General features: G+C 37.0%; 1 protein-coding gene across 1 annotated transcript in view; it reads left to right on the top strand.

Annotated features, from left to right (window-relative positions):
* SUCLA2 (succinate-CoA ligase ADP-forming subunit beta) overlaps nt 1-19,911 on the top strand; it is a 44,091-nt gene extending 24,180 nt beyond the window's left edge. The window contains exons 5-11 of the mRNA XM_006140421.3: nt 784-912; nt 4,780-4,918; nt 8,460-8,621; nt 8,717-8,859; nt 14,846-14,966; nt 15,412-15,500; nt 18,392-19,911. Of these exons, the coding sequence (XP_006140483.1) occupies nt 784-912; nt 4,780-4,918; nt 8,460-8,621; nt 8,717-8,859; nt 14,846-14,966; nt 15,412-15,500; nt 18,392-18,466 (858 nt within the window). The 3' untranslated portion in view covers nt 18,467-19,911. The remainder of the gene's footprint in view (nt 1-783; nt 913-4,779; nt 4,919-8,459; nt 8,622-8,716; nt 8,860-14,845; nt 14,967-15,411; nt 15,501-18,391) is intronic.
* The last annotated feature ends 201 nt before the right edge of the window (nt 19,912-20,112 follow it).

The following is a 20,112-nucleotide window of genomic DNA, read 5'->3' as shown; positions in this document are numbered from 1 at the left end:
GGTATCCTCCTGTGCTGTGTGTCTGAATAAACCTAAGTCAGGAAACAAAACAAAACAAAAACAAACAAAAAAATGCTTAATGTTAATAAAGAAAAAAAAGTTGAGAATGCAATCTAGAATTTTACATAATTTTTTCCCTGAATATCCTTTGTGCATAAATTAGCATATCTGTTAGAAAATTTGCTTTATGTTTTTTGATTGATTTTTAGGAAATTTAAAATTTAATAACTTAATTATTAGTATTTATATCTTAATTTCTTATATGTATTATTTAGGATGTTAGAAATACTCTTTCAAAGTAGCTAGCTTGCTTTTTTAATGACTTAGGCTAGGGCTAGAACTTATAAAATCTGGAACTTGTAAACTTTCCTTTTCAGAGACTAGTAATCTCTTTTTGTGATTTTTTTTCCATGTTTCTGCTTTAAGCAATACTTCAGTATCTCCAGTTATTTTGAAAAGTATATTGGTTATATTTGATATATATAATTACATTTACTTATTTGGTATATGTTTTTTATATGTATTTTTAATCTTTTTCCCTCACAGGCAAATTGTCATTTTGCTCTTCTTTTTCTTTACTTCTTTCTGTTGTTTCAATTAAGCATTTATGGATGGGAGTACTGGATTGGAGATATAAGGATGAATTATCAAACAAAGTTTAAAATTTGGGGTAGGGAATGATATAGATGCTCAAGTCCGATAGTGCACACAAATAGGTTTTAAAATTTTGTGACTGGTTCCAAAATAAAATCTGGATGTTTTGGTTCGTTTTCCCCTTGCCAGGGTCCTGTATTAATAGGAAGTTCTCAAGGTGGTGTCAACATTGAAGATGTTGCTGCAGAAACTCCTGAAGCAATAGTTAAAGAACCCATTGATATTGTTGAAGGCATCAAGAAGGAACAAGCTGTCCAGGTATGTTATATTCCAAAATATTCTAACTTGTGATTAGAGAATTATAATACATAAAGATAATTAACTTTATAAAGTGAAGTGATTGTCAGAACTTTTTCTTCTTTTAAATTTTGAATTTTAAGGCAAGTTTATATTTTGTTTGAAAATCCAATTTTTGGAAGTATATAAAGTATTTTTCTTCATATACATTTAATATGTATCTTTGAAAAATAAGGATTTTGGGGACCAGCAGTTAGCGTAATGGCTATGTCGCTGAACTCCCATGTAGTCGACCATGGTTTGAGTCCTGGACCCAGTGGCTTAAACTCAGGTTGGGTGCGTGCATGTGCATGCCCAAGACCATCCCCTGGGGAGTGATTTCTCACTTTCCGTCTCTCTGTCTCTCTCTGTCTTTCTGGCAAGTGCACACGCCCTATAGCAAAAACCTCTCCAGAAAAATAAATAAATAAATAAATAAATAAATAAATAAAAAAGTAAGGACTTTGTTGGGGAGCAGCCAGTGTTGTATGGTGGTTAAGGCAGCTGGATGCCACAAGGCCAACTGCTGTTTGAGTCTTGGACTCTGTGGCTTGGAAAACATCTGAGAACAATGTGTGTGCCCAAAATCCTGAGAGGAGAATGGAGGAGAAAGGATTGCAGCATGGCCAGTCCCCACTTGAGCAGAGGGTGCTTTCTCATTTTCATCCTCTCTTTGTCTGTCTTTGTCTTTCTCTCTCTTCAGTGAGCACATGTGCCCTATAGCAAATTAAAAAAAAAAAAGTGTGTGTGTGTGTGTGTGTGTGTGTGTGTGTGTGTGTATATTTTTTTTTAAAAAGAATCCCCATACCTTCTAGTAAAATCAATAACAATTTCTTAATATTATTACCTACAACGTCCAATTTCTCTAGTTATTTCAGATTATTTTTTCTTTTATAATTTGTTAGGGTTTGGATCCATATAAAGTCTTTCATTGCTATTATTAATATGTCTCATAGATCTTTTTCTTATTTATAGGTTTCCTTTACCTGATGCTCTCTATCCTTTTTCTTTTATTTGTTGAAACTGTTTTTTTCTTTTAAGTAAACAAATTTTTAAAATTCAATAGCAGATAATCTTCCAAATTAAAAAAAAAGGAAAAATAATGTAGACTTCAAAGACAAAAATGTGTATCAACTTAATAAAAATATTTAAAGGGCCATTTGGAGAGTATAACAGTGCAGAGAATTATCTTTCAAGAAATAAAAAGAATAATCATTTATCATTTTTCGTGGTCCATATTTATGTTCCTATGGTTTCATTTAAAATGTTCCTCTGCCCTTTTTACTTCTTGTAAATTGTATGGTGTGCTAGAGACATTTCTTGTACATATCTATATATCTATGATAGACCAGTGATTTTACTTTAAGGAGCTTATAGATACTTTTAAGGATCCGATGAATGCTGTGAACTTTCAGTGTGTGCACATACATAAATTTTGGCGGCAATTTCACTAGTTTTCTGTACACTGCTTCTTTTCTGATACCCTCCGCAACTGAAACAAAAACAACAAAAGCACAAGAGCCTAAGTTTAATCTATGGCATCAAAAACTTGCGTGGTAAGGGGCTGGCAGGTGATGTGCTGATTAAGGACGCTGGACTCCCTCCACGTGACTGACTGCAGTTCGAGTCCCGACCTGGCTGCTTACTTTCTCACTTTCCCTCTCTCTCACTTTTGTGCTGTCCCTCTCTGGTCTAATTCAAATAAATAAGTAAAGTTAAATAAAATAATTTTAAAAAATAAAAAAAAATTGTGTGGTAATATTTGTAATTCTGCTGTTAAATTGAATTGTATGTTTTGAGTACAAAAATAAATGACTCATCTTCGTGAAAATTTTGAATATTAGACTTTTAATGAAATGTAAAACCTATTAGTGAGAAAACTATTTCAAAATAAGCTTATGATATGATGTACAACATGAGCAAGAATTTTGACTGGCACAAACACATAAAGGATATAGAGAAATTTTCCTGATGAATAGTTAGGTAGAGTTTCAGCAAATGGGTAATGTGAATGTATAGGACAGAGACTTGGTTCATTATGTAGTTATGTGAGAATGATGACTAGAGAGTGAAATTTAGATGAGGAAGAAAATACTTGATTTGTAAGAATTCTTAAAGGAAGACCAGCATGTGATATAATGGTTTCATCCCATGTAGTCTACGGTGGTTTGAGTCCTGAACCTGGTGGCTTAAAACTCATGCTGGGTGTGTGTGTGTGTGTGTGTGTGTGTGCCCAAAATCCTGAGAGGAAAACGGAGGAGACAGGATTGTGCCATTACCATCCCCTCTGGGGGTGATTTCTTGCTTTCTACCTGTCTCTCTGGTGGATGCACGTACCCTATAGCAAAAACTTCTCTTGAAAAAAAGAATTGTTAAAGGAATAATTTACCAAGATTATAGTGTTAGTACAATGAACAGATATGGTACCAAGCATAAGTTTTTGCAAATTAATATCATACAATATTATCAGAATTAGGATGCCATTTTCAAATGTTTTAAACCTAACAGTAGTGAGTTGTAGCCTAGTGAAAGTCTTTTGTAATTAAATGGTACCTTTTTCTTATTATTTATTTGAAATAGGTCTTAATTAAAATTGTATTTCTTAGCTTGATTATCTACTTTGTTTATTGTATCTGTAAAAATTTTATTTACCTTCAAAGAATTTAAGATTTTTCTATTATTGAAAAGTGAAAAGAATGTATTGCAGCCTTAGATAGCAATTAGAAGAGGAAATAAATTCTTCACGGTGTTCCCGAGCAGTCACAGTACTGTTAGGATAAACGTGTAGATATGTATCCCCTGTAGCAGTGGTTCAGAATTGTTTATGGGACTTTTTTTTTTTGTTTTGAGGTTTTTGCTATAGGTTGCATGTGCTCGCCAAAAAGACAGAGAGAGACAGAGAGACAGAAAGCGAGAAATCACCCTCTAGGGGGGATGGCCATGCTGCAATCTCTTCTCCTCCATTCTCTTCTTGGGATCTTAGGCACACATGCACATGTGCCCAGCGTGAGTTTAAGCCACTGGATCTGGAGCTTGAACTGTGATCAACTACATGGGAGTCTAGTGACATAGCCATTATGCCAGCTGCTGGTCCCTGTTTATGTAACTTTTAAAGGGCTACATACTTGGTCTACTATAGAACTAGTGAACCAGAACTTTTGAGTTGGATCCTTGATAATGTATTCTTTAAAAAGTTGTACAAGTAACTCTAATTAGGAAGTTTAAATTCCTGTGTCTTTTGAGCCTACCATGCTCTCTGCTGTGTATTAGGTTCTTAGTAGAGTCTTGAATGAATAGGATAGTACTCCTTTGACTGTATATGTCTTCATTGCTTTGTAGATACTCTATAAATTACCTAAGAGGTGAAATATCAGGTCGTTGGGAAAGTCAGGACACATTTTTGCAAAGAAAAATATGTCATGACTTTCCCAAAGACCCAATAGGATGATTTTGGCTATTGTTTGGGCTCTTGGGGTTTTTCAAATCTACCTTTTATATATAGTTTAAGTAGAATATAAGCCTCTTTCAGTTTACGTTGGCCATAAGGCTTAGAGGCAGTATGGAGGCTATTGAATAAACACTGGAACTGGAATCTAGGCAAATAGCAAGTCATTTGACTTCTCTGAATCGTTTAGTCATCTGAGCATAATATCTGTCTTTTCAGACTTTTAAATTCTAAAGTTTTGTTTAACCATTTAGTTTTAGTAGCTCCTGTTTCAATGATTAATGGCTTGCCTACAAATGACTCATACTTATTTAAATGATAAACTATGAAGTTTTTATTTATAATAATTTAATGTTGTTTTTACGTATATAAACTACCTATAATAAAAAAGATATTGCTTTCAGCTTGCACAGAAGATGGGATTTCCAGCTAATATTGTGGATTCTGCGGCAGAAAACATGGTCAAGCTTTACAACCTTTTTCTGAAGTACGATGCAACCATGGTAGAAATAAATCCAATGGTAGAAGATTCAGATGGAGCTGGTAAAGTGTTTCTATTTATTTATTTTAAAAATTTTAATGACAGTGTGTGTCTGTGCATGCAAGGGGTAGGAGGCTAGGAGAGAAGCACCCTGACAGGGTCTTGTTATGCCCTAACCCTCCACCTCCTTAGTATCTTGGGTACCCATGTGTCTTCAGGCTGATTCAGGGATTTGAACTTAGGGTTGGCCGCATGATTTCTAGTATTGTAGTGCAGTACTCATTCTACAGACTGCATTACGTAGGCTGAGCTGGTTATATGTTCTTTATTCAAATATAGATTGTGCATTGGTCTTTCATATACTTCACTAAGTAGAAATCATAAGGAAAGAACTCAGTCCTATGTAGAAGGTTATTTGGTAATAAATAGAATGAATGTGCGCAAATAATAAAGAGACCTATTAAAACAAATACCACAGCGGCCAGCAAGTGTGTGGTATTTAAGGTGCAGAACGCCACATGGCCTGCCACAGTTTGAGTCCCAAACCTGGTGGCTTGAAAATCATGCTGGGCGTGTGTGCATGTGTGCCTAAAATCCTGAGGAGAGAATGGAGGAGAAGGGATTGTGGTATGGCCATCCCCTTAGGAGGTGACTTCTCACTTTCCTCACTCTGTCTTTCTGTCTCTTTTTGGCAAGTGTATATGTCCTATGGAAAAAGACTAAAAAACAAACTAACTAAAAAAAAGCAAACACTACGTATATATTTATGTGTACACACAGGGAGGGATTAGAGCTACATTGTACTTTATGGAAGACATCAGCCAGATGTGGCTATTCAAATTAAAATTACATGAAATTTAAAAATTTAGTTTTTCCATTATGTTAGTAACATTTCAATTGTGCAGAAGCCACATATGGCTATCATACCGGGTAGCATGCGTAAAGAACATTTCTGTCATTGCAGAAAGTGATACTGGGCATTGCAAGGTTAGTCTCCAATGCGGTAGTGAGTAAATATTGGTAGTTTGGGGGAATTAGCTATCTGGGTCTTTATGAATTTCAGATTTTAGAAACATGATGAATTTTTATTGTGTACTCTATAGATAGTAGAGCAATTTTAATATTTTTAGTCATTAGAGAAGTAAGAGGATTATCTTGTCACTTGGACAGTTTTCTTTTGCATATGCTTAAAAGATAAATCAGATCATGCTTTCTATGTATAGTGTTTTTTTTTTTAAAGTAAGTTGTTTTATTGTAGCTTAATTTTTCTCAGTAGTTCATATTAATTGTTACTAATCTATTTGATTTTGTTTAATCTCTTTAGACAATTCTTATCTTCTTAAACATGTGTAGATTGCTTTTACATTTATACTTTTAGTTATATTATTTATCATATTAATAGAAATCAGTTTTTGCTTGATTATTTATATGGTAGTATAAAGAATGAATAGATTCTCCTGTGTTAATAAAGGTAGTTTATAAAACTGAAAATAATTGCGTGTTTTTGAAAAATAAGGACTGATCTATATTTTTAAAATGAAACATTCAGTGAAGAATTATCTATATAAAATTATCTGTATCGTATTTTGTTTTCCTGATTAAGTAACTTAAGAGAGGGGGCTGGCAGGTGGCATGGTGGTTAAGGGCACTGGACTCCCACATGGCCGACTGCGGTGTAAGTCCTGGACTTGACGGCTTGCTTTCTCACTTTCCCCCTCTCTCTCTCACTCTGTCCCTCTCTGGACAACTTAAAAATAAATAAATAAGTAAGGTTAAATAAAATAATTCTTAAAAAGAAAAAAGTAACTTAAGAGAGACCAGTTAACATTGAAAGTAATTCCTCTGTATTCTATCTGTGAAATTTGATAGCCATGTGCTATTGCTAAGGGAATGTGTGTTTTCTTAATAACTTTTAGACTTTCTTTTAGCTAAGGGAATGTTTGTTTTCTTAATAACTTTTAGACTTTCTTTTTTTTTTTTTTTTTTTGGTATTCAAGTTTTCTCTTCTTACCTTTCTTTTTTTTAAAAAAAGTTGCCAGATGGTGTATGTGCTTGCCAGAGAGACAGAAAGAGAGAAGGGAGAAAGTGCCCCTTAATGGGGTGTGGTCACTACAGTTCCTTCTCCATTTGTCCATCCTGTTAGGATTTTGGACATGCATACACAGGTTCCCAGAGTATTTTTCAAACTGTCAAGGCTGGGTTCCAACTGCAGTTGGCCGTATGGGGTCCAGCTTAATTATCTCTTAACCACTAGGCTATTGACTGGCCCAAGCTTTCTTTTCTTAACATTTCTTTGTGTTTGAGTAGGTTTTTTTTTTTTTTCCCCTTCTGATTAAGGGCATTGTAGGTTTATTATAGAAAATTTACAAATTTCCAAGAAATATAGATAGAAGGAAAAAAACCTCCTATAACATTAATAGCGAACACTGTTTTAATGTTTCATATAATTCATTTCAACTGTTTCTGAAATTGAGATTCAGTTCATATTTTTCCCTTTTTAAAATTTAAACTATAAAATAGTTTTTCCATGTTAAAATATTATTCACAGACAAAATTTATTTAAGTTGCTTTTTAAAAAGTTTATTTCTTCCATGAGTGAAACAGAGACAGAGACAGCAGGAGAGGGAGAAAGAAAGAGGGAGGGGGAGAGAGAGAGAGGGAGAGTACATATTCCCAACAGGTCCTGATGCTGCAACTCCTAGTCTGACCCAGCCTCAGATCACTGGCAGGTGCCTGCCTAGTGTCCTTGAGTAGATGAGGAGGAATAGGGCCAAGGTGAAACTGTTAGGTAGGAGCGTAGACAATTAATTATTGATAATTTCTTTTTTTTGGAGAGGTTTTTGCTATAGGGTGCGTGTGCTTGCCAGACAGGCAGAGAGAGACAGAGAGACAGAAAGTGAGAAATCACCCCCCAGGAGGGATGGCCACACCACAATCCCTTCTCCGTTCTCCTCTCAGGATCTTGGGCATGCACGCACATGCGTCCGGCGTGAGTTTTAAGCCACCGGGACCGGGATGCGAACTGCGGTCTACTACGTGGGAGTCCAGCGACATAGCCATTTACGCTAACTGCTGGTCCCAATTATTGAAAATTTTTTAATAATTTAAAATATTTTTCTTCCCCTTTATTTAGGGCCTAAGATGGATGTCAAACTAGTGACTTTGATGGGACAGTTTTAGTTCCCAAGTATTCTTGTTAAGAAGCACTTTGAATTCATTATAAACATACATTGAAATACTTTCAATATGTAACAAAACTAAAATGTGTTTTTTGGGCCAGCCAGTGGCATGGTGATTGAAGCAGCTGGTTCCCACATGGTTGTTGAGTACTTGGTTTTGAGTCCTGGACCCCTTGACTTGAAAAACCCTCCGGGCACATGTGCCTATGTGCTCAAAATCCCAAGAAGAGAATGGAGAATAGATTGTAGCATGGCCATCGTGCCTGGGGGAGATGCTTTCTCACTTTATCTTTCTCTTTTTGGTGGGCACATGTGCTCTACAGCATTTTTTTAAAATGTATTTCTCCCTAAATAATGTTTGCTTATTGGATAATTTATTGTCTCTCTCATGAAATTAAGACTACTTTCTTTTTTCCTTTAAAAGTGCTGTGTATGGATGCAAAGATTAATTTTGATTCCAATTCAGCCTATCGCCAAAAGAAAATCTTTGACCTACAGGATTGGACCCAGGAAGATGAACGAGACAAAGATGCAGCTAAGGCAGATCTCAACTACATTGGTCTTGATGGAAATATAGGCTGTCTAGGTACCATATGTTTTTATGTTAGAGTTGGATTTGCTAATTTTAATTTATTTTCTCTGTGTCTGTTGTTTATACCAATCATTTTCCTCTCTTTATAGTAAATGGTGCTGGTTTGGCTATGGCCACAATGGATATAATAAAACTTCATGGAGGAACTCCAGCCAACTTTCTTGATGTTGGTGGTGGTGCCACAGTTCATCAAGTAACAGAAGCATTTAAACTTATTACTTCAGACAAGAAGGTAAGGGCAGGGCTTTTGTTTTAGAATTTGCATCCTGAGCAGTAACTTAATGAGTAACTACAAGGTGTGGTCAGTATGATAGTTGAATAGGAAAATCTGAAGTATCTTAATAGTTTGAAAAGAGAAGTTTAAATCAATGCAATAGAAATTAGTGAAAAGGAAAATGTTTCTTGTTTTTGAAAGTTTCACAGTAGGAAGCTTTATCTTTTTCTCTAGTTTACTCTGTGATTTAGAAAACAGGTAGAGAAATACTAGATGATGGGCCAGCCTGTGGCTTGGAGATGAAGAAACTAGATCTCACATTTTCGACTGTGTGGCTCAAGCCCTGGACCTGGCAGCTTGAAAAACATGTTAGGCACGAGTACATGCATATCCAAAAATCCCAAAAGAAGAGAGAGACGGAGAAGGGATTGTGACGTGACCATTCTTCATAGGGGAGTCTTTCTCCTTTTCTCTGTGTTTCTAATGAGCATATAAACTCTTTGGCAAGTAAAAAAAAAAAAAGGGAAATATTAGATGTTATTCTATGATAGTATAAATGATGATCTGACGTGGGAGCCATTTATTGGGTCATCTGAAAAGTCATGACACATTTATGCATAGAAAAACATAGAAAAATATGTCACCACTTTTCCAGTGACCTACTACATTATAAAATTTCTGGAGAGGGGCCAGCAGGTGGTGTGGTGGTTAAGGTGCTGGATTCCCACAGTTTCAGTCCTGGACCTGGAGTCTTACTTTCTCGCTTTCCCTCTCTCTGGTCAAATTAAAATAATAATAAACAAAATTAAATAAATAATTCTTTAAAAAAACAATATGGAGATGTTAGTTGACCACAAAAGCCCAGGAATCAGGATAATATACAAAGCTAGAAAGAAGAAAAATCGTGTTTAATTCTATTCAGAAATAATTTTATTACCGTTGATTTTATCTGTTTTCTTCAAGACTTGTTAATATATATTTCAGCATGCACTACATTATATCTTAGAAACAGCTTTAAGATATAAATGATAGGAACCAGCAGTTAGCGTAATGGCTATGTTGCTGGACTCCCACGTAGTTGACTGCCGTTCGAGTCCTGGACCCGGCAGCTTAAACTCATGCCAGGCATGTATGCGTGTGTGCCCAAGATCCCGAGAGTAGAATGGAGGAGAAGGGATTGCGGCGTGGCCATCCCCCCTGGGGGGTGATTTCTTGCTTTCTTTCTGTCTCTCTTTGTCTTTCTGGCGAGTGCATGTGCCCTATAGCAAAAACCTCTCCAAGAAAAGAAAAAAGAATGATATAAATTATATAGCATATAGTTTACCCACTCATTTATCTGTTTTTTAATATCATTTTTTGCTAATATATCTTGAACACTTTCTATAATTTGCCAAGTTATTCTTCTAAAACACTTATTTTAATTTTGTGTAATCTTTCATATAGATAAACCATAATTCAGAACTGTACATTTATAAATTATCAGCAAATACAAGGGATATAAAGCTTTGTAATTGAAAAGATTTACATGTTATTAGTCCCTAGATATTGGTCCTTCACTGTTGAAGGGAGGGAAGATCAATGAAAGAGTGCAAGAGAATAAACTAACAGAGATAGAAGATATGAGAGAAAGGGGAGACATTGAAGGTAGGGAAAGAAGGTTGAAAAGCAAGGCAATGGACAGCAATGTCAGATATTCTAGGAGAGACCAGAGGAAGGACTGGAAGAAATGGCTAGGAGCCTTAGTAAAGGAGAGGAAGGCAGGGGCCAATTGTGATGAGTGTGTTGTGATCGGAAATTGAGAGAGTAGAGATGCCCAAGAGGATTACTCTTTCAGGATGTGTGTGTGTTTGTTTTTGTTTTTGTTTTTGTTTTTGTTTTAAGAAGCTGTGGAAAGGCATGTCCTTTGAAGGGAGTTAGGGTTGAGAAGGGCTTTTTGGTGTTTGCTTGCCTGCTTGTTTGTTTAGAAGATGAAGAAGATGAGGGAACCAGCAGTTAGCGTAATGGCTGTGTCGCTGGACTCCCACGTAGTCGACCGTGGTTTGAGTCCCTGACCCGGTGGCTTAAAACTCACGCCAGGTGCATGTGCGTGCGTGCCCAAGATCCCGAGAGGAGAATGGAGGAGAAGGGATTGCGGCGTGACCATCCCCTCTGGGGGGTGATTTCTCGCTTTCTGTCTCTATGTCTCTCTCTGTCTCTCTGCCGAGTGCACGTGCCCTATAGCAAAAACCTCTCCAAAAAAAAAAAAAAAAAGATGAGCTATTTCTAACTGGAGAAGAGACTTGAAGATAGGAGAATGAGTATAGCTAAAGGGGTGAAGACTGGAAAGAAATGAACACAATTCAGTAACTGGCGATACAGTGCAGGTTAGGTTTGTTGGCCAAGTTAGACTTGGAAATAGTATTCCCATCTTGAGGTGTTACTGGAGAAAGGAAAATCATATGTTAAATTTAGGGAACTTGAGGGGCTTATGAAGAGTTAAAGGTATGAAGCAAAATGCTCAGGAGAGATTTGCTGATGAATCATTGTCAAACTGCTCTTCAGGTTATGCTAGTGTTTCAGATGTTTAAAAAATGGTTTTGCTTGGGACCAGCAGTTAGCGTAATGGCTATGTCGCTGGACTCCCATGTAGTCGACCATGGTTTGAGTCCTGGACCTGGTGGCTTAAACTCACGCCAGGTGCTTGTGCGTGCGTGCCCAAGATCCCAAGAGGAGAATGGAGGAGAAGGGATTGCAGCATGGCCATCCCCCCGGGGGGTGATTTCTCGCTTTCTGTCTCTCTCTCTGTCTCTGTCTGGCGAGTGCATGTGCCCTATAGCAAAAACCTCTCCAAAAAAAAAAATGTTTTTGCTTTAGGGTCAGTAGATGACATGGTAGTTAAAGCTCTGGATTTTCACATAGCTGACCATGGTTTGAGTCTCTGATCTGGTGGTTTGAAAATCACATTGGGCGCATGTGCATGCATGCCCAAAATCCTGAGAGGAGAATGGAGAAGGGATTGCAGTGTGTCCATCCACCTGGGGAATGATTTCTCACTTTCCCTCTCTTTGTCTCTGGGGAGCACGCATGCCCTATGGTAAAAAGCTAAAAATTTTTTTTTTTTTTTTTTTTTTTTGCTTTTACTTGAAGTTGGAATGGGTAAACAGTGGCAAAAATCATCCAACAATGTGTAACTTGAATGGGGATGGCAAAGGAGTACATAGGATTGAATTGAGCAGGCAGGTGAGAGTGCTTTTGACTAGTTATCCATAGTTTCCAGGCTTTGCAGCAGTGGTTCCCAACCTTCCCAGCACGAGACTAACCTTGTGGGAGACAATCCCTCCATGGACAGGGGCAGGGTTTGGTCCTAGGATGAGGGCATCACATCTATCATGCACCCCATTTCCACCTACCACATTGCAATATATGATGAAACAACCAGATGACAGTAGGGTTCACATTCTCACGAGAATCCAGAACCACCACTGATCTGACAGGAGGCAGAGCTCAGGAGGCAAAGCGAGTAATGGGGAGTGGCTGTGAATACAGTTGCTTGCCTGCCGACCATCCAGCCTCCCTACTATGCGGATGGTGGAGGCGGGCCCAGCACAGGTCCATGAGCCCGCCTAAACAGGCTGTGGACCAACACTGGTCCATGGCCCATGGATTGAGGACCCTTAACGTATAGTGAAGAAAGTTAGTGAGTTGACAGACTGGGGGATTAGTAAGGAATTGAGTCTAGAGGCTTTTAAGAGGAAATATCGGGCTTGGTGGAGTTAGAGGTGAAAGGCATTAAAGGTGAAAGGGGGGAAGGAGGTTGAACAGGGAAGGATTTATACATCTGATATTCTAAACACCTTAATTCTGGTCAAGTCCAGGATTTGTTTTTGGTAGTGATTAGTTGAAATGAATTGGAAGTAGAAGTGGCTTTGTGTAAAGGTCCAGGGAGTAACTTTAAAACTACAGTGTTAGGGACCAGCAGTTAACATTATGGCTGTGTTGCTGAACTCCCATGTAGTCGACCATGGTTTGAGTCCCGGACCAGGTGGCTTAAATTCATGCCAGTCGCATGTGTGCGTGCCCAAGATCCTGAGAGGAGAATGGAGGAGAAGGGATTGCGGCATGGCCATCCCCCTGGGGGGTGATTTCTCACTTTCTGTCTGTCTCTCTGGCAAGCACATGCTCCCTGTAGCAAAACAAAACAAAACAAAAACCTTCAAAAACCAAAACCAAAACCAAACAAAACAAAAACTAGAATGTTAGATGCTTGCTGCCTTGTGGTAGATATTGAAGCTCTGCAGAATGAAGTGGTCCCAAAGTCTTCTGAGTTCTATTCCATTATAAATTCTAGAGCTTTATTTCTTGAAGACCTAGAAATAATAGTGGTAAAGCTAAGGAATGTGTAGTATAGCTTCATGTTTCCCAACCATTTTCACGACCTGGCATTCACAAAAAATATCTTAGTGAGCCTTTGGAGATAATGGAGAAGGTTTTTTGTAGTTGGAGTCCACTGACCGAAAGACTCTAGCTAGCCTAGAACCTTCCTAGTTGTCCTAAGGGTTGAGAAGATTGATGTTTTGGTGTATTTATAACCCATTTGTTTTGTTTGTTTGCTTGTTAGGTTTTTTCCCCATAGGATACATGTGCTCATTGGAGAGAGAGAGGGGGAAAGTAAAACATCATCTCCAGGCAGGATTTTGGGCATCCATTCCAGTCCCTTCTCCATTCAGGATTTTGGGCACATATGCACATGCCCCCAATGTGATTTTCAATCTGCCTGGTATAGGACTTAAACCACAGTTGGTCATCTGGGAATCCAGTGCCTTAACCACCACGCTGCCAACTGACTCTAGCTTATTTGAATCTCATTGTTGAAGATGCTTCGGTATAGCTAAATTAACTAAGCCTTTTTAAAAATAAAAGTTTTTTTTTTTTTCTTGAAAAGCTGGAAGAATACCAATTCAGGACTGTCTATATGATGGTAAAAAATGCTGGCTCAAACAGATCCTGAAGTTGGGATGTAAAGTGTGGCCAGGAGTGGCTGCACAGAACTTGAGTGATACCGAGAGCCTGGTCTGTGTGAAAAGTTGGTTCCATTGATGGAAATAAATGAATAGATGATAGGGAATGAACAATAAATTAGATATCTTCCATGTGACAATATTTTGTAATGTGATCTGGGATAGAAATGTTGAAGAATAGCTGTGTTTAATAGAGCAAACTAAATGGAATTAGGAAATCTTGTTCATATGGAGTAAACTAGAGAAGAGACTGTGAATCAAGTAATGATAATACCCAAGCAGGTGGAAATAAGTTCTGATGGGCAGTGGACTGCACAGAGTTTAATAATGAGAACTAGAAGAGGATATGGATAGTTTGGCCTAAAAATGTTTCTGTAGAATTAATTTTTTTTTTTTTTTGAGAGGTTTTTGCTATCGGGCACATGCGCTTGCCAGAAAGGCAGAGAGAGACAGAGAAACAGAAAGCGAGAAATCATCCCCCAGGGGGGATGGCCATGCTGCAATCCCTTCTCCTCCATTCTCCTCTCAGGATCTTGGGCACACACGCACACTTGCCCGGTGTGAGTTAAAGCCACCAGGTCCAGGACTCCTGGACTACATGGGAGTTCAGTGACACAGCCATTATGCTAACTGCTGGTCCCGAATTAATTTTTTTTTTAAAGAGATTTTTGCTATAGTGCATGTGCGCTTGCCAGAGAGAGACAGAGATAGAAAGCAAGAAATCACCCCCCAGGGTAGGGCCACACCACAATCCCTTCTTCATTCTCCTCTTGGGATCTTGGGGATGCACACACACATGCACCTGGCGTGTTTTAAGTGTCCAGGTCTGGGACTCAAACCGTGGTCCACTGTGTAGGAGTCCAGTGATATAACCATTATGCCTTCTGCTGGTCCCATTATGGAATTAACTTTTATTATGAGGCATAGATGCTAATATTTTCTTGGGAAAGAAGGATAAATACTCATTCCTTTCAAATTTTAATCCATCAAAAATACTTTATTCACAGGTACTAGCTATTCTGGTCAATATTTTTGGAGGAATCATGCGGTGTGATGTTATTGCACAGGGTATAGTCATGGCAGTAAAAGATTTAGAAATTAAAATACCTGTTGTGGTACGGTTACAAGGTAAGTGCAAAATAAATCTTACAATTTTCCCTAATTCCTTTAAAATTCATGGTTCTGAGACTTGGTTCATTTAAAATATACCTTTCAAATAGTTGTATTTTTTAAATGAAAGCATAACATAATACAAAATTTAAAACTGGTTTTTGAAAAATTTCTACATTGAGGCAAAAATGTTTGTAGTTTTGCCTGGTATAATTGATACTTTTTTTTTTTATTTGCTGTGAATTAGCATTGATATGCTAAGGCAAATATTTTACAAGATAATTCCAAGGTTTCATAGTGTTTTTTTTGTTGTTGTTGTTTAGAAGCATTTTCTTATGTTAAATAATGGAGGTACTCTTATATTGAAGTTTCATACTTGTAACATGTTAAGAGAAACATTTTAAATGCTTTTGTGTATTTATTTAAAACATATTTACTTGATATTTGTATGAATCATTTTTAGGTACACGAGTTGATGATGCTAAGGCACTGATAGCAGACAGTGGACTTAAAATTCTTGCTTGTGACGACTTGGATGAAGCTGCTAGAATGGTAAATAGGCTATGCTAATTTCAGGACAAATTTGCAAAGTTTATAAACACTTAGGACCAAAAATAAGTTGGATAATTATTAGTATTGCTAAAATTAGTGGTTTAGTTAAATATTGTGAATATAATGTGTTGTTAAAGAAAAAAATTAAAATCATACTACTTGTTAAAAAATAAAGAATAAAGGCAGACTTTATTCAGGAGGACTGTAGTGCTAGGTATAGAGACGAAGATGGGGTTTTGTAGTAGGGCAGAAGGATTGGGCTCAACCTTAAACACATTAGAGAAGAGTGGGAATTTATAACCATGGAGCTGTGTGGAGCAATGGATGGAAAATTACTAAGGTAAAGGGGATAGGGAGAATAAGGGAGCATTCTGGCTAAACTGACTTTAATCCAAGCCTTACTGTAGTTGATAATACAGAGACAAATAGGAGTCCAGAAGTCCTGAGTCTAGTTGAGAAGAGTATTCAGGGGAGCCTTATGAGGATTTGGTCAAGGAGAGAATTTTTTGTCAGAACCTTTTGTACCCATGATCCATCTTAAACAGTGATCAACACATGCCTAATTTGTCTCATCTGAGTTCTTACCTACATCCTCCCTCATCCATGAATATTTTGAAGCAAATCCCAGATGTCAGGGGCCAGCCCCATGGTGCAGCATTTAGGCACTTTACAGAGGAAGACAGATTCCACATAGTCATCTGGGCTTTGAGTCTGGGCCCTGTTGGCTTCATGCAGGGCATGCACACATGTGCTTAGGATTCTGATGGATGAAGAATTGGAGTGAAAAAGATTTTATCATGATTAAGACCTGTTGGGGTGTGCTTGCTTTCTCTTTCTCTCTTGCCCACATTTCCTCTGGCATAAACCAAAAAAAAAAAAGAAAAATATCCCAGACATCATAAAATTTTATACATTTTATCATATCTCTATAAAAGATGAAGGTATTAATAATGACATGGGCATTGCTGTTACTTGTTTTAGGTGACATAACGGTATTATGGTTATGTTTTATTAAAAGTAATGTAGTCAGTGTTGAAATTTCCTGGATTCTCATATCTTTTATGTATCTTTCCTGTCCCCACTTTAAATGAATGGTAGCATGTACTTTATTTTGTTTCTTTTACCTAACAATATACTTCAGAAAACACTTCATAGTAGATAAAGAGATGTTTCTAGATGAGAACATTTGATTGCTTTTTGTCATGGGTTCATATGGGTTAATTAATAACAGACGTTTGAGATTTGCTGAGTTAATGTGATGTCATTTCAGGAAAATAAAAAGAGCTATGTTCTTTTGAAAAGTACCTACTAGCAAATAAAATTTAACTATAATTTAGAGACAGTGGAATTTATACTCAATGTTGAGTTGAAATGAAAGATTTTGAGCAAGGGAATGATAGATAGTATTCAGAAAGCCTGTTTTAACTTTGAAATGTGGAATAAATTGAAGGGAAGAGATGAGAGATAGTGAAGAGTTCATCTAGTACAATAATTGTGTATTAGATGTCAGCTAATGAATGGGTTATAACTTATATCTGAAAATATGCTTGTTTGCAATGAAAGCCTGAATTAAGAAAGTTTGGCAGACAAGGAAAGGAAGAAAAATCAGTAGGACCCTGTGGTTTGAGTCCCTGACCTGGCATCCTGAAACTCATGCCAGGCGCCTATGTGTGTGTACTCCAGATCTTGCGAGAAGAATGGAGGGGAGGGGATTGCGGTGTGGCCTTCCTCCTTGGGGAATGATTTCTTACTTTCTGTCTCTCTCTCTCTCTCTCTCTGTCTCTTTAGCAAGCACATGTGTCCTATAGCAAAAGTCTATCTCTCAAAAAAAAAAGAAAGGTGAAAGTGAAAAGTTATTTTTTAAATTTGATACAGGGTGTATGAACTTGCCAAAGAGATATAGGGTGGAGTGTGAGTGACAAAGCACCCCAGTGGGGATAGACATGCTGCAGTCCTTTTATAGATGAGAAAATAGGCTAGATAAGTCAATTTATTTGAGATTATATGTTGTAAGCATCAGAGTGGAGGTTTGAATCCTAACTTCAAAGACTTGTTTCCACTACTCTACAAGGGAAGAGAGAATCTGATTTTGGTTTTTGCTTTAGATTTGTCTAATTTGTATTTTTTTATGGTAACAAACAGGTAGAGGTTCTTAAACAGATTTTAGAGGGTGTTAAAATTCAGATTGGCAATTGTTAACTTACTGACAAAAGTAAAATACTAATTCCTAGACCCAAACTCCTATCTCAGTATTGTCTTTTAAGATTGTATACATTTTTCAAAACAAATTTTATTTGGATGTGCTTTGAATTGTGGGGTTATCCAACAGATATCTGTCTTTAAGATAAAATAAAACTTACATAATTATATATACACAATGTATCTTAATGAGGAAGTGTTTAGTGGAAATGTGGGTTATAAAGAATATCAGACTTGGGACCAGCAGATGGTGTAATGGTTACATTGCTAGACTCCCACATGGCCAACTGTGGTTTGAGACTTTGACCTGACAGCTTGAAACACATGCTAGGGGTGTGTGTGTGTCCCAAATCCTGAGAGGAAAATGGAGGAGAAAGGATTGTGGTATGGCCTTCCCTCCTGGGGGATGATTTCTTGCTTTCTGTCTCTCCGTCTCTCTCTGATTCTCCAGTGAGTGCACATGCCCTATAGCAAAACTCTCTGTAAAAAAAAAAAAAAAAATCAGACTTAATGAGCTACCCTTTGAGAGTGTCAGTTGTTGTAAGAATTAGTATGATTTATAGTAATGTCAAAATAGTCCAGATGTTTTCAACAGAAAGGATTGTGCATGCACTAATTTCGCATAAACTTGTAATTCTCAGTTTACCTTTTTTGTGAAAGTCAAATGTGCTGCTTTGTTCTTTCTTCTTCAGGTTGTAAAGCTTTCTGAAATCGTGACCTTAGCCAAGCAAGCCCATGTGGATGTGAAATTTCAGTTGCCCATCTGATCTGAGAACCCTGTGGATGGCTGAAGGTGTTAAATGTGCTGTAATTGTTAAGAATACTTATGTCTTGTGTTACTGTTCTTTTTCTTTTTAGTGTGTGGAAATTGTAGTTGCCACTCCAGGGACACAGACTTTCACAAACATTTGGTCTGCATTTAATTTTCTTATTCAAAATGGACTGTTTGTATAAAGAACATATAATGCAAGCTTCTGGTTTCTTTTTGTTGCAGCATTTTCACTTCTCCAGAATGTCACTTGCAATATGCTTTTTATTATTGTTGGGTACAAAGTTCTTCATTGATAAGAGTCCTATAAATAAAATAAATATGAAGATAAAACTTTATTCTTTAGTGTTAAAGGAATACCATATCTAATAACTAGCTTCATTAGTAGACTAGTGTATGAAAACAATGTTTTATATAAGAAATGTTTATCTTCAGCACCAAATACATAATAAATGTATCAACCACTATTTATAAACAGAGCTTTCAAACACTCCTCAGAATATCCTTTTAAGTATTTCAATGAACTGTATTGCTAATTATTTGAACATTGATTTAATCATTATAAAACACTGATAACTGCAGGTCTTCCTGATACTGTGGTATTAAGACTTGTAGGTTTGTATCAAATAAAGGCATATTTGCTAAAGACTTGGTAGACAAAATTAAGAATGGCTTAAGTGAATAAAAATCTCCCAATGTGATTTGGATTAATGTTTTTTGGTTTTGTTTTATTTTTAAGTGGAAGCCAATGTGTTCATCATTGCAATAAACAAGTCTAAGGAACCACTTTGGAGGTCATATATACCTGAGCATGACAGTACCTGTATGAAGTTTCCTATAGTTAGTTCACTGGAATTCTGTAGCTTATATGTGTGCCGTCTAGTACCTCCTTTAAAGAAAATATAGTGTCCTTTTTGTCTGCATGTATTTATATGTGTGTGTATATATCTGTAGGCATATTGATTTTTTGTTCGCATCATGAAATAAATAGTATGCTGTTTAACCAGTACAATGAAAGGAAATGCTAAGCAGTAGACTATTCATCCATACTGATGAATTTGAGAACTTCTACCTATTTTGATATTCTTACAGTATGATCAGATGTATATACTATGAAAAGCAGCATAGCATAGTGATTATGACCACAGAATTTGAAAGTGTTAATAGATCATTTGGTTTGCATTTGGCTCCATTACTCATACATGAGTCTGGTCAAGTGTTGGGGAGCAAGAGAATGAGAACATGTAAGAGAACGTACATAGAAAAAACATAAGATACATATTTAGGTCAAATATGTATCAGATCATCATGTAAGTCATGATGCCTTTTTGTATCAAAAAACATTGAAAAATACATAAAAAATGCATCATGACTTTCCCAATGAACCTAATATTTGTAGCAGAATATCAGAGTCATAAGCTGTTAAAAATTGTGAAAAATTTATAGTTAAAAGTCTTTAGCTTTTTTTTTTTTTTTGAGAAGTTTTTGCTATAGGGCGTGTGCACTCGCCAGAAAGACAGAGAGAGACAGAAAGCGAGAAATCACCCCCCGGGGGGATGGCCACGCCACAGTCCCTTCTCCTCCATTCTCCTCTTAGGATCTTGGGCAGGCACACATATGTGCGTGGTGTGAGTTTAAGCCACT

The sequence above is a fragment of the Tupaia chinensis genome, unplaced genomic scaffold, assembly GCF_000334495.1.
Source record: "Tupaia chinensis unplaced genomic scaffold, TupChi_1.0 Scaffold000037_17, whole genome shotgun sequence".
Lineage (NCBI taxonomy): Eukaryota > Metazoa > Chordata > Mammalia > Scandentia > Tupaiidae > Tupaia > Tupaia belangeri.
The sequence above is the reverse complement of the archived record's forward strand: the minus strand, read 5'-3'. Positions and strand labels throughout refer to the sequence as shown.